General features: G+C 33.0%; 2 protein-coding genes across 2 annotated transcripts; one reads left to right on the top strand and one right to left on the bottom strand.

Annotated features, from left to right (window-relative positions):
- Positions 1–4,821, top strand: LOC124848919 (basic leucine zipper 9-like). The gene is made up of 6 exons (XM_047326744.2): positions 1–249; positions 3,117–3,243; positions 3,533–3,674; positions 3,879–3,954; positions 4,034–4,159; positions 4,262–4,821. Exons 1-6 carry the CDS (start codon positions 139–141, stop codon positions 4,559–4,561), a joined length of 882 nt encoding a protein of 293 aa, XP_047182700.2. The 5' UTR covers positions 1–138; the 3' UTR covers positions 4,562–4,821.
- Positions 4,822–7,519: 2,698 nt separating this feature from the next.
- Positions 7,520–8,217, bottom strand: LOC148204099 (calmodulin-like protein 2). The gene has a single exon (XM_088108085.1). It carries the CDS (start codon positions 8,139–8,141, stop codon positions 7,623–7,625), a length of 519 nt encoding a protein of 172 aa, XP_087964211.1. The 5' UTR covers positions 8,142–8,217; the 3' UTR covers positions 7,520–7,622.
- Between the last annotated feature and the right edge of the window lie 6,310 nt (positions 8,218–14,527).

The following is a 14,527-nucleotide window of genomic DNA, read 5'->3' as shown; positions in this document are numbered from 1 at the left end:
AGCTGCTACTCTCATTCCCTTTTCCCTCCTAATTCTCTCTCCTACTGTTAACGCTCTCTCTCCGGCCACGTTCTGGCTGCGTCTCAACAATCTCTCACGCCGTCGTCGGTTTTCTCCGGCCACGGCTGCTTCAAGCGGATGACGACCACGGAGTCCGATCTCGATAACGACTTTTCTAATCTCGACGAGCTCCGGTATCTGAACCTCGCCGGAACCGATGTCTTCGCCGCTTTCCAAAATCTATTACCGGTCAGTCTTCTCTTTCTCTTTCACACTCAATTCTGAAACTGAAAACGCCTTCGAGCCATCTTTTGCCGTGGCAAACTGAAAACCTATTACGGTTCTCCCTAGAACGTAATCCGCGTGCGCCTAACGCTTCCTTAACAGTAATAACAGAAAGAGTAAACGATTCCATAAAAACAAAATAATAATAATTATGCGTTTCTGTTTTAGGCAAGACTTGTATTGTGATCGAGATTTGTTTAATTAAATTTGTCTTGTAGTTCAATTCATTATAGTTTGTCAGCGTAGAAATCTTGAGGAGAAGAGTGATTTAGTATGAACAAAATGCTATACTTATAGAAAGAAGATATATAATAAGAGAAATATTTCTAAAGATGTTTAGAGAAACAGTGTTGTGGCTGGCACTAATTATTGTGAAGTGATTTCTGAAGGTGAAAGGAAAGTTACTTTCTCCAAAAAAGAAAAGAAAAAAAAAACCGTGAGAGGTATGAGTGCGTAAGTGAAGGTGGAGGAGTGAAGGTGTTCGTGGAGAAGACATGGTGATGTGGACTGCTTCGTTCTTGGGTTTTGTTGAGAACTTGTGTGAACGCAGGACTTTGAGAAATCTACGATAATGCGCTTTCTTTTTTAATATTGTTTTTTGTCTTTCTTCCTATGGAATGGGTCCCATCCCATGGTGTTCTTTCTATTTGCAACTGCGCTATGTGCGTCCACAGTTTCGCAAGCCAATCGTGTCTCTTTGCCACTGGTCATTATAAATTTATTTTGTACAATAATTTCACCTGTCTAATCGTGTATCATATGAGGCAAATTTTAATTGAATAATTAGAATTTTGAAAAATAATTATGTATCTTCTTTTGCTTGTCAATTATATTTTCATGAACATTTTAAAAAAATAGCAGAAATGATTGAAAAGTTGTATGTTGTAACCTATTATATAGAGTTGTAGCTCACTTCAATGATTAGTGTTACAATAGCGGCCACGACTTTCCTCAATGTATCAATAAAAAAATTCTATTATTATTGGGTAATATTGTTTCGTGCGTGATTGTATTTGTATAATAGTTTTTACTTAAGAGAGTGTAACTAAGAATAAACAATTACTGTATGAAAATTATTGAAAGTATTATTTATTATAAGATAATGTAGTTCTGTTGTTTTTTCTAGTAGTTTTACCTCCGCCAGCAGATTAACAAAAAACACTGTGGAAAAGCTTTCTATAAAGTGACGAGGCAATTACCAAAAACAAATATACCATAAAAGTGAGAAAGCAAACAACAGCAATAACACGAAACTGTTTTTAATCCAAATGCGGTAGGTAGTTTTCATGGTTTAAAATTGCCTAGTTTTTTAAATATTTGTTGTCTATTCAAGTGGACTGTCAGGAAAATTGTTCGGTTGATAAATAATGTTTTACAATTACGTAAAGAAAAACCCTTGCTTTTCTTTCTTAACTTTTTGTTTCTTCATTATGCGTTGGGTCTATATGTACAAATATTACATTAAAATTATATGCTAAACTTTTAGATGTTTGCAATAGCTTCTCAACTCTTTTTTTTTCTGGAAACTTTTTTTCATTATTTAATATCAATACGATGATATCAACTTATTCTATGATTAAAAGCTTCTACCATTGGCCTAAATTTGCGCATCGCGCCATGAAGTATTTCACAATCACTAAATTCTAAAGAATTGAAATCCTTGGGTTACGAGTCAGTGGTAAATAGTTATTTTTTGTGAAAGTAGCAAATAGGAATAACACGATCAATTACTCTATGTTTGGTTGGTGTATAAGCCTTCATATGTTTCTATTTTGATGGATATATACTTGCAAAAAAAAAAATTCTACATTTCAATATATGTACTTAAAGAAATATGTTAAGTAAAAATGTTTGACCCTGGTATGAATACATTATTTTATTATGTAATGATTTTAAATTGATAACATAAATAGAACCATTAAACAAGAAATTAATATATACAAAAATATGCTATACATAAAAATAAACAGTTACCGTAACTTTGCATAAAAATTAATTAAAAAATGTTTAGGAAGTTGGGTTTAGTCAACGACCCATTAACCTAATTCAGCTAAATTTAATTATTTTAAGTTTTAACAAAATTTTCAGATTTGTCGGAGTAAAACTCAATTAAGTCTATAATGATCCTTGGTTCATGGAGCAATTGGAGGAATTCGTCAAGTTTTGTTCGATTAAAACCCAACTAAGTTGAGTAGCAAGTACAAAAGTTAAAGTGTTGTGTCGACCTAATTTGAAAAACTAACCCTATATTTTAGAGTCTATATTAGATCTAAAGGTTAGGAACAGAATTTCAAGGTTGAATATTTAATTGCTGTTCTTATATAGTGGAAATTGTCAATTTTAAATAAATGCATTGAAAAAATTATGTTTGAATTATTTTTTTCAATTCTTATGAAATTTATCCTGAGGAAAGAAAATTAATTTAAATTTAATCAATTAAACCTGTTTACAAATTCCAAAAGCATTAAACTAAAAAAATCACTAATAATTAAATGAAACACTTTCTCCTTTTTATTAATAGAATGGCGTCACTATTTTCTTCAAAAACACGAGTACAATGATTTTTTTTATAAAGCTTTGATATTATTGCCTCTATCTCAGTGGACCCGGTTTGAAGCTTGTGAATTATTGGAATATTGCTTTGTTATTTCCCTGTGGCTTATTTTTGGTGCATGTGCTCCATTGCTGTTTTGCATGTAAAGAAGAAAAAGAATAAAAAAAAAAGAGTCTGCAAGGACATTGTGATAAAAAAGGGAAAAAGATAGTTTTAGTGGCTAAAATGATGTACGAAAATTCAGCTAGCTTAACCATACTCGTCTGTAATATTGCAGGATGCCATGACTTCATTTTCAACTTGTGGACTGACAGATCCTTTTTCTTCCCAAAACCTCACTCCCAAGCATTCCACCATCACTGCTACAATCGATTCTCGGTCTTCCATTTGTGGCACTGCTAATGGTATGAGCACTATAATATATATATATATATATATATATATATATATATATATATATATATATATATTGTTAATCCTTAACTCAATATTATAGTAATATTATGTTTACAACATTTTGTTGTTTATCTCTATTGTATATCATTCATCAGATATCATAATTATAGGCAGAACTGCACACAAAAAAAATGTTGTATAAATTATTGCATTCATTATTCTATGTCTCTTATTCCTCACCAAATTATCATTTAATTATGGAATTTAACATTTTGGATTGAATTAAAAACTGGGCAGTTGGTAGTCCAGTGTCAGCTAATAAACCAGAGGGCTGGAAGAATCATACGAAAGGAGCCACAAGTGGTTCTTCTGAGCCATCTGATGAAGATGGTCCTTGTGAACAGAGCACAAATTCAGTTGAATTGAAACGTCTTAGAAGGTAAGTCAAATTATGAAAACTACACTTTATTTAGATGAAAGTCCTCACCAGAGAAGAAAATAAATAAATGGAATTTTATTTAAAAAGTATAACCGATCATACTTTTTCCCCTCCATTCTAAGTGTCAATGGAAAAAATCATCTTAAATAGTATCTTCGATGATTTTAAGCCTCACTGAGATTCTAAATTTCGTTGTAATTTTAGGAAGGTTTCTAATCGCAATTCTGCCAGAAGGTCAAGAAGAAGAAAACAGGCGCAGTTGGCTGACCTAGAGTTGCAGGTATTTGATAAGTCTTTAACAAGGGAAAAGTAGTAATGATGTGAAAATTCCCATATCAATATTAATTTTGTTTTGACAGGTTGAAAAACTGAAAGTGGAAAACGCAACCCTATACAAGCAGTTCAATGATGCCAGTCAACATTTTCATGAGGCTGACACGGATAACCGGGTGCTGAAATCAGACGTAGAAGCTTTGAGAGCTAAGGTATTATTAGGTTGACGAAAGCTTAATAATAACCTATAGTTTTTTCATTCAAGGTTGAAGGAAAATATGCTAATAGAATCTGACATCTTTGTACACTTGTAGGTGAAGTTAGCAGAGGACATGGTGACTAGAGGCTCTTTCACTACGTTAAACAATCAGCTTCTTCCCACACAGTGTCAAGTGAACACACCCCCGCCACTGAATACGACCAATCTCCGCCGCATGGCGCATGTTTCGCCAACCATCACTGTGCATGGAAATGATGGCTCATACAACGATGCCACAGTTTGTGTACAGAATTCAGACCTTGGAAACTTGGACATGAATTTCAACGACATGAACAATGTGAACGGAGTTATGAGCGATGGCATGAGTTGTGGGAGTATTTGGCCACCTTTTTAGACTCTTTAGTATCCTCCGAGTAGATTCACCTCTATGATTTGCGTCTTGTCTTGTTAGATTAGTAGGGTATGTTATTGTGTCTTTGCTTTGTTTCTGTCCAATGATGCCTGTTTAAAATGGTGTCTTTCTTTCTTTTTCCTGTTGTTGTATCTAGTTTTGTATAAAAGGATTTGGTTGCTTTATCCATTTTCTCTTGTTGTAATTGTATAAAAACAAATATCTCACTTTGCTGTCATCCAATAGACCACATATTAATCCCATCTGATAAGGAAGGAATATGTTCCTTGGCAACACCACATGATGGAAAATTCCTTTCTATCTCTAACCTCTAAATGTAAAAGACAACCGCAATGATCTTTTCAATGGGCTTGGTCATTCTATTCAAATGGTTTTGGAATTTTCTGTAAAACTGTTTAAATTATAATTTTACCTTTTTTCTTGATCATGATTTTTCTTTCTTATTTTCTTTATTTTTCTGCAACTGGGTGGTGTTTTTGGACATTTTGGAGGCCGTTTTTGTAGTCTAAGTTGGGGGCTGATTGTTTCGTGATGCGTGATGTTTTTCCTCAACCAGATTAAAGTTTTAGTACGTCCAAGTGAGTCTATATATATCATTGAATAAGTGTTTTATATATCCGCTGTATTATTGAAATTGAAAACGTGGTTACATTTTGCTTTTCATATTCACTCTACATATCTTGATTTTCTTGTATCTATTTTAATGTGTTTTTATATTTTACTATTCATCCAATTCTGTAAAAAATATTAAAAATTGTTAGAAGTTGATTTTTTATCCAATTTTTTTCTTGGTAACTTTTTTTAGTGTTTATTTGATAGTAGAGACATTATATTTGACAAAAATAGTGATAGATTTTGATATAACAATTCATGATAAAGAAAAAATTTGAACACTCGTAACTTCTATAATGAAAGTTGATTGAAGAGCTTAGATCTAAATACAGTAGAAATGAAGTTGATTGGAATGAGGAGAGGAATAATTTGGCCAATAGGTGAAGAGGATTAGAGAACCAAAATATCAAAAATTCGTCTATTTAGAAGGTTTTTTTATTTGTTTTTGTATTTTGTAGGCATATTTTATATTCACTAGTGAAAAAATATTTTTTATAACAGTTATTTATACGGGTTATATTTCATGATGTATAAAAAGTAATACAACAACTTAACTGTAAATAAAATAACATTTTTTTAAAAGTTAATGCGATAATATTTTTGTAATAGGTAAGAAAATTATTCATATCAGTTTTAATTATAATTAATATAAAAAGTGGAGACACTGAAAATTTTATAATAAATAAAAAAACTTTTTATATTTATTCTAATTATAATTGTTATAAAAAGTCTTTTATAATTAGTATAATTTTTTTTCTGTATTTGTAATTTTATGCATTTGGTTTACATAGCTATACTTTTTACAAAATTTTAAAATATTTTGTAATATTTTTTATATAATTTATTAAAACCTTTATATACTAGATATTTCATATTTTCTAGATAAAAAAATTTCACTTTATGATTGTCATTTTGTATAATGTTATCATCTACATGGAAAAACAACATCATCTTAATATATATTTTTGGCTATTTTAAAATTTATTAAATTTAAAAAAAAACACCAAAAGCTTGTGTAGCATATTTTATCAAATTTGAGGTAAATTTGTGTCTTACTTTTACTAAACATAAATAGTTTTAAATATCTTATATAAAATACCTCTATATTATATTAGTGTTTAGATTTGGGATGACAAATAGGATCATGTTCGGTGGACCAACCTCTTAGCTCGGCCAAAAAAGTGAACGGGGACAACATTTTCAACATAAGAGCTCAAATCAATCTGGCCCACCAAACCTGATAGTTTGAGAGGCTAGTCCTAGGGGTTAGTTGGTAAGCTTGTTAGTCCGGCTTCATTAAAAAAAAAATAAAACTCATGTCACAAAACTTCATATTAACACAGTTTAATAGTTCAACCAAGGCTTAATACAACTCGACTAAGATCTGAAATAGCCCGCATGACAATTTGTCATCAGCCCATGTAAACTATCAAAAAATTTAACTTGTTTTCATATGATATTAGACTTTCGATGATAGAAAAAAATAGGTGGACAACAACATACTAAATCGGGTTATAAAATTCAACTTGTTTCTAATTGACAAACCTGTCTAATTCAATCCGTTGTTGGCAACCAATGTCGAATAAGACTTAAACAAAAAGTTTTAACGCACCTCATCCCTTATATCACGAAGAAAGTAACGAAGAGTTTTTATCCGACACCTCATTTGTGAGAAAAATATTACTTTTATATTTACTTTTATATATATAAGCCTCGATATAAAGCCGCAAAAATATTTTAAAGTTAAAAAAAAGAGATAAAAATAACTATGTGATGTATATATGAGCACTTTATAATAACAATTAGAAAGCTATTACTCATAACTAAGCGTGTAGGAAATGGTGTTATGAACGCGTTATGACTGGTGAATAGGTCATTGACGATACCAAGCCAAATAAATTGTACCATACAAAAATACCATACTTGATGTTAGAACATCAGAGTTTCAACTTCCTAACATGTATATTAAAATTTGTATTAGACAAATCGGGAAAAATTAATTCTAAATAAAATAGCTATGAAAGCACCAATAAGTCTAAATTATATTTAAAATTTGTTTCTTGGCAGTTTTGAATCGGCCTAATATTATAACATTTAGATCACTAATAGTAATCGAAACAAAATGGAACATATACAACAATATTCAATGAAGTATATACTATTATTTTTCTCATTTTTATTATTGTGTTAGATCCAATCCAATGTAGCAGTGATTCATGTGCAAAACACCTGGCATCATGGGATTAAGCAAACGAAAATGTTAATGTTGTATGCATATATATAGTAAAATAGAAGAAACAGAAGTGAATGTATTATAGAATCGAAAGATAGATTAAACAAAAGCTGAAATAAATCAATTAATTAATATACAATTGGGTGCTGAATAATTATTCCAAAAATTAATGATTTTTTTTTTTTTTGTGATTAACTGCTACCCCATCATCATGAATTCAAACTCAGCAAAATCAACCTTGCCATCGAAGTTCAAATCTGCAACCTTGACCATCTTTTCAATGGCATTCATATCCCAACCCTTATCCAAACCCAAGCAATGAAGCACCCTCTTCAACTCCATTGCATCTATGTACCCATCTCCGTCTTCATCAAAGATTTTGAAAGCTTCATGCAGCAACTCACTGCGCTTTGACATGTCTTCCAACTCACCAAGAACCTCTTCCACAGGCACTTCATCGTCCATCAACTCACCCAGCTCAAACCCTGTCGTCGAACCCAAACCAAGCTTCTCCACAACTTCCCTTGCACTCTCCTTCTTTATCCTTCCATTGCTTTCCATGCCAAAAACTGTTACAAGGGCACCCACCATCTTCTCATCAAGCTTCACCATCCTCTCACCTTTGCATGCATGCTCACTCACCGACCTCTCTGGGGAGCTTTTAAATGTTTGTAAAAAGTCCCCAATGAACCTGGAGCACACTTCTGCTATCCCCATTTCACTCAATACACTTACCACCAACACACTATTTTACACTACGTTATGATTTTTCAAGTTTGCCACATACCTTAACCTTTTCTTATCACCCTCTTTTATAGTTACACCCATCACATTACACCCTTCTTTCAATACCAAATCACTCAAATGCCATTGTATGCTGCAAATCATCTATTATATTATAACACTAATCATTCAATGCCATTATAGAGTTCCGATGCAGCTGGCATGCAAATTGATTGCACCAAGGGGATAATATATATATATATATATATATATATATATATATATATATATATAATATATATTATTATATATATATATATCATCAGTAAACTTTTCATGTCTTCGATACAGTGAACCAAAATTTAGAATATATGAAAACAGTAGTTGAAACTAAGATATATTTTGTATGCGTCTTAAGTTAACTTAGTTTTATAGTGTTGTTATATTTCTTACTCCACTTATATATAGGTAAGCTTCTTGGAGACACACTTTCCACAAAGCTATAAGTTAATTGGTGTGATTTTCTTCTACCTAATTGATAAAGATAACGCATTTTCCTTTAATATATACCATTTGCTTCACGTTCACTTGAGTTTATTAATTAATTGACCTACTTTTTTAATGCATGGAGTTATAACTAGTTTTAGACTAATATGCATGATTAAAAAGAGAGATGTAATAATGATAAACAATTAAAAGAGGTAGAAAAATGTTAACCACAACGATAATTTAGAAGAAAAAAAAGTGTAAATTTAAAATATATATATTGCCACAAATCAAATTAATTATTTTTTACAGTGGCTAATTAAATATTATATTTTTTTTTCTCGAAAAATGAGTAGTTCTTGTTGTCATGTGAAACAGTAGTAGAAAAAATAAATCTTAATACAAAATCCACTTGATTGGTTAAGCTTCCGTCCCGTTAGACAGTACCTTCCTTGAAGAAACACTCGGATTAATTAATGTTTTGCAATTCTCCGTAATATAATTTATAATATTAAGTCAAGATCGAACCAAACTTTTGAAAAAGATACTTTGGTATACTTAATGTAATTATGTGCCGAAACCGCGTTTTGTTGCTGTACAGATTAATTTTAAATTTAATTTTCAATATATGTATGTTGCCCTCTTCCTTCATGAATTGTGTAACCCTGTCACGTGGACTATTTTTATTTTGTTCACCATTCTTGTTTCAATATTTGGTACTTAAAAAAATGCTTGTTAGCTTAATAATGTGATGTTCGGTTCCGAAATGCATTAGGCATAATTAACTACTGTTGTGCCAAAGATAAACTATAACGAAACCTAACTTATTTAAAAGTCGTAAAATTATAATTTAATTAGTATTATAAAAACAAAAGAGGAATGAAGATAAAAACAAATTACAAACTAACATTTCAAATAATGTCTCAAATAAACGTTATAACTTCTTTAGGTATTATTTATAAGTTCGAACAAGGTTTTTAACTGTTAAAAAAATAAATAAATAATATATTGCCAAATATAACCTTAAATCATCTCAAGTCATTTTGATTTTTTTTTACTATCCTTTGTATGCTTCTTATTAATGGTAAACTAAATTAACTGAATTACAATGTTAAAAACTAATAAAAAATAGTTAGACTAAAGTAAACTGAATTAAAAATTAATTCAGACAAAAACTATTTTTTATTTGATAAAACTACATTAAATTACACTCAACTATTTTTTGTTTTATCAAATTTTTTTTTCAATTATTTTATAAGAAGCTTAATTTTCTATCATTGGGTGTTGTATAGCTAAAATTGCTATAAGGAGTACTACCTAAAATCAATACAACAAGTTTTATAACAAAAGGAATGAAAATGTGAAATGAATAGTAAAATATAAAAAAATGCAAATAGGTATAATAAATTCTTTAATGAAAATACTATTAGTGCTAAAAGCTTTCATGAAATCACATCTACCAATCAATCTAAAAGCTACAAAGAAACTAGATCCATGAGTTAACTTATTTAGGATATGATGCTATTGAAGAGAAAGAAAAAACATAAAAGTTACGGTTGTAATTAACTTATAAAAGTTCCGTTTTTTAAAAATTATACTATAAGATAATACAATTCAATTTTTATTATAATAGTTAAATTTTTTATAATATTATATAATATAGTTAACTATGGTTTAATATAATTAGATTAATTTTGACCAATCTTATGAAAGCTTTCCTGAAAAGAAAAACATTCAGGTTACCAGAACTAGTTTCTTTCAATGTAATTTTTGTAAAAACAGAATTAAAAGAATAAGATGAGGTCCAAAAATTAAACAGATGGTGTATATAGTATTTTTGGCAGCATATCCAAAGTAGAATGGGCCAATGTGAACATATACTATGTTTTAAATTTGGGTTTTATTCCTTCCACCACCACACACCATGCTTCCTCCACCTCCCCAAATTTTTTTAATTCCAATTCTATCTTTATTTCCTCATCTTGGTACGTTCTCTCGAGCGCTATAGTTTGATGTCCGGGACTATCAATTATTTTAAAGGGAAAATTACTCGGAACCCCTTCCTTTGCGTTGTGATCGTCAGTTTCCTGGCCGCATTCGATTTCAGATTCGATGACTCGGAGAAGGTTCTCATCGGAGGTTGGTTTCTTCCGGGCAGCTGTAGAAGAAAAGTGAAACTTTGGAACAAACGAATCCTTGTGGTGGTTGATGGCAGAGAAAATTAAGGTGCGGTAACCCAGGTGGTTATTCTTCGTCAATTGACCCGCCACCGCAAGGGCCCTCACAAAAGAACTTGACTTGCAAAGAATTGAGTCGAACGCCATAGCCAAACACGAAAGAGGCCTGTTGTTAGACACGTTATGACACCACGACGAAAACCTAGAAATCAATCGAGCCAAAACGCTGAAAACGGAAAACGTGAGCAAGGTCAAAGCCGCCGAAGTTTCAAGGAAATGCAAGGTGGAACGGCGGCAGGAAACTGTTGCAACATAATTCAAGCTCATTTGTGCACGTAAGTAGCTGAATAAATATCAGAGAAAATTAGCTTACTGTGTTGGAAGACTTCGTTACTGTTGCTGGTTTTTCGGCTAGTTGTTAGGAGCAATTTTAGTTTCTGTTTTTAAGTTATGTTTAACACCACTAACGTAGGATTGTTAGACGTGGTTAGTGGAGAGTGTTAGTCAAGTTTCATTTATATTTAAATATTGTATTGTTTAGCATTTAGAAAAATAAGAAGACAGTTAAACTCTCTCTCTATTCTGTCATCAAGATTTTTGTGATCTTCTTCATCTGGAATTTAAACATTTGGTTTCAGAGCTACTATATCCGGGTTCATATCCAGGGAATTGTTGGGTGAGGGTAAACACGGGTTAGAGCGTGAAAAGGTTGTTCATAATGCAGAACAACGGATCAGGAATCGCCAGTTCACAATTGCCTATTTTTAAAGGCATAAATTATCAGTTCTGGAGCTTGAAAATGAAAACATTATTCAAGTCTCAAGAACTGTGGGGTTTAGTTGAAGAAGGATTTGAAGATGCTCAACCTCCAGAACCTGATCAGCAGTTGAGAGAGAAGAGAAAGAAAGATTCCAAGGCATTGTTTATGATACAACAGGCCTTGGATGATGAAATCTTTCCCAGAATTGCCTCAGCAACCACATCTAAGATGGCGTGGGATACTCTAAAGCAAGAGTATCTAGGTGATAAGAAGGTGATTACAGTGAGGCTGCAATCACTAAGGAGAGAGTTTGAAACAGCTCTAATGACGGACAAAGAATCTGTCCAAGAATACTTGTCACGTGTATCCACTGTGGTACAACAAATGCGGTCATATGGAGAAACAATGACCAATGAGCATGTGGTTGGAAAAGTTCTAAGAAGTCTTACAAGCAAATATGATCATGTTGTAGCGGCTATTGAAGAGTCAAAGGACATGGCTGATTACACCTTTGATGAACTCATGGGATCCTTGCAAGCTCATGAGGAGAGGCTCAATAGAAATGGTGAGAAGAAGGAAGAGAAGGCATTCCATGTGAAAGGAGAATCCTTAAACAAGGAAAAAACAGGGCAATTCAGTGGAAGAGGTAGAGGAAGAGCTGGCTCAAGAGGAAGGGGCCGTGGAAGAGGACAGAATAAGGAAGGAAAAGAACAATCATATAAGGGTCCACTTAAATGTTACTATTGCAAGAAGCCAGGCCACAAAGAAGCTAGCTGTTGGAAGAAGGAGGAGGATGAACAAAAGGAACAAAAGGGTGATCAAAAATCCAATTTTGTGGAGAATGAGCAAAAGTTGTTCTTAGCACAAAGTGCAGCTGGAAATGATGCAGGAGGTGGCGTGTGGTATGTTGACAGTGGGTGCTCCAACCATATGTCAAGTGCCAAGTCTATGTTCAGAGAGCTGAATGAATCTTTAAAGAGCAAGGTGAGGCTTGGAGATGGAAAACAACTTGAAGTGGAAGGAAAAGGCACGATTGAAATCAAAACTGAGCAAGGAAACACTAAGCTCTTATATGATGTGCAGTATGTGCCAAATTTGGCTCACAATTTGCTGAGTGTGGGTCAATTACTCAATTCTGGACATTCAGTACTGTTTGATAATGATTTCTGTTTGATCTGTGATAAGAAATCCAAAGAAGTTGTAGTAAAAATTATTATGGGGAGAAATAGAATGTTTCCTCTTGATTTATCTAGAAATGTGAGCAAAGCATTGACAGTTAAAGAAGATAATGATGCCAAGCTGTGGCATTTGAGGTATGGTCATTTGAATGTGCAAGGACTGAAGCTTCTGAGTTCCAAAGACATGGTGCATGGACTGCCTAAAATTGGTGAGCTTGAGTTGTGTGAAGGATGCTTATATGGAAAGCAGTCAAAAGGACCATTTCCTAGTGGCAGAGCTTGGAGAGCAAGTGAAAATTTGGAGCTACTGCATGCTGATCTCTGTGGACCAATGCAGACAGTTTCTCTTGGTGGAAGTAAGTATTTCTTGCTTATAACTGATGACTACAGTAGAATGAGTTGGGTCTACTTTCTAAAGGCTAAGTCTGAAGCCTTTGAAAAATTTAAAATTTTTAAGGCTATGGTTGAGAAACAATCTGGTTTATGTGTGAAAGCCTTAAGAACAGATCGTGGAGGTGAATTTTTGTCAAATGAATTCATCACATTTTGTGAGGAGCAAGGAATAAGAAGAGAATTGACTGCACCATATACTCCAGAGCAAAATGGAGTAGCTGAGAGAAAGAACAGGACAGTAGTAGAGATGGCAAGAAGCATGCTCAAAGCTAAAGGTGTACCAAACAACTTGTGGTGTGAAGCTGTAGCTACTGCAGTGTACATCCTCAATATCTCTCCTACAAAGGCAGTCATGAATATGACACCATTTGAAGCATGGAGAGGAAAAAAACCATCTGTAAGTCATTTAAAAGTTTTCGGTTGTACAGCTTATGCTTTGGTTGATTTGAGATCTAAACTAGATGATAAATCTTTGAAATGTGTATTCATTGGCTATTCTACTCAATCCAAAGCATATAGACTGTATAACCCTCTTACTAGCAAGGTTATGGTCAGTAGGAACGTTGTGTTTAATGAGAATGCAGGCTGGAATTGGGAGCAAAGAGAAAGTTGTGACAGTACTCAGCAGAAAACAGTAGGGACTGATGGTTCAGGGGTGGACTTAATTGTGCCAACAAATGATCAGCAGTCTCCAAGTCCTCCTACAACACCATCATCTTCAAATCACAACTCATCATCTTCTTCACGTTCTTCATCATCAAGTTCATCGAATAATTCTACACCAAGAAGATACAGGACTCTTGTTGACTTGTATGAAAACTGCGACTTTGCACTGATGGCAGCAGATCCAACCAGTTTTGATGAAGCTAAAGATGATGTTGAATGGCAAGATGCAATGAAGGAGGAAATCAAGTCCATTCAAAAGAATGAGACTTGGAAATTGGTTTATCTTCCTGAAGAGAAGAATGTTATTGGACTTAAATGGGTATTCAGAACTAAGTTAAATTCAGATGGGAGTATTCAGAAGCACAAAGCCAGGTTGGTGGCAAAAGGATATGCACAACAAGAAGGAATTGATTTTGAGGAGACATTTTCACCAGTGGCAAGATTTGAAACTATAAGAGTGATGTTAGCTTTGGCTGCCCAATGGAAATTAGATGTGTTTCAACTGGATGTAAAATCTGCATTTCTCAATGGAGACTTACAAGAAGAAGTTTTTGTTGAGCAACCACTCGGCTTTGTCAAAGATGGTGAAGAAGGCAAGGTTTACAAGCTGCAAAAGGCACTTTATGGACTGAAACAGGCTCCAAGAGCCTGGTACACCAAGATTGACTCATTCTTTCGTCAAAATCAGTTTGAGAGAAGTGAGAATGAGCCAACTCTATA

Source organism: Vigna umbellata, chromosome 2 (genome assembly GCF_029865625.1).
Source record: "Vigna umbellata cultivar VRB3 chromosome 2, Vumbellata_1.0, whole genome shotgun sequence".
Taxonomy (NCBI): Eukaryota; Viridiplantae; Streptophyta; class Magnoliopsida; order Fabales; family Fabaceae; genus Vigna; species Vigna umbellata.
This window is presented reverse-complemented; position numbering and strand designations above follow the sequence as displayed.

Excerpts from the sequence above, each read along its gene's own strand:
- LOC124848919 (XM_047326744.2), top strand. The coding sequence starts at position 139 with ATGACGACCACGGAGTCCGATCTCGATAACGACTTTTCTAATCTCGAC. Across the intron at positions 3,244-3,532 it reads CATTTGTGGCACTGCTAATG|TTGGTAGTCCAGTGTCAGCT; the intron begins GTATGAGCACTA and ends AAAACTGGGCAG. Across the intron at positions 3,675-3,878 it reads GAATTGAAACGTCTTAGAAG|GAAGGTTTCTAATCGCAATT; the intron begins GTAAGTCAAATT and ends TTGTAATTTTAG.
- LOC148204099 (XM_088108085.1), bottom strand. The coding sequence starts at position 8,141 with ATGGGGATAGCAGAAGTGTGCTCCAGGTTCATTGGGGACTTTTTACAA.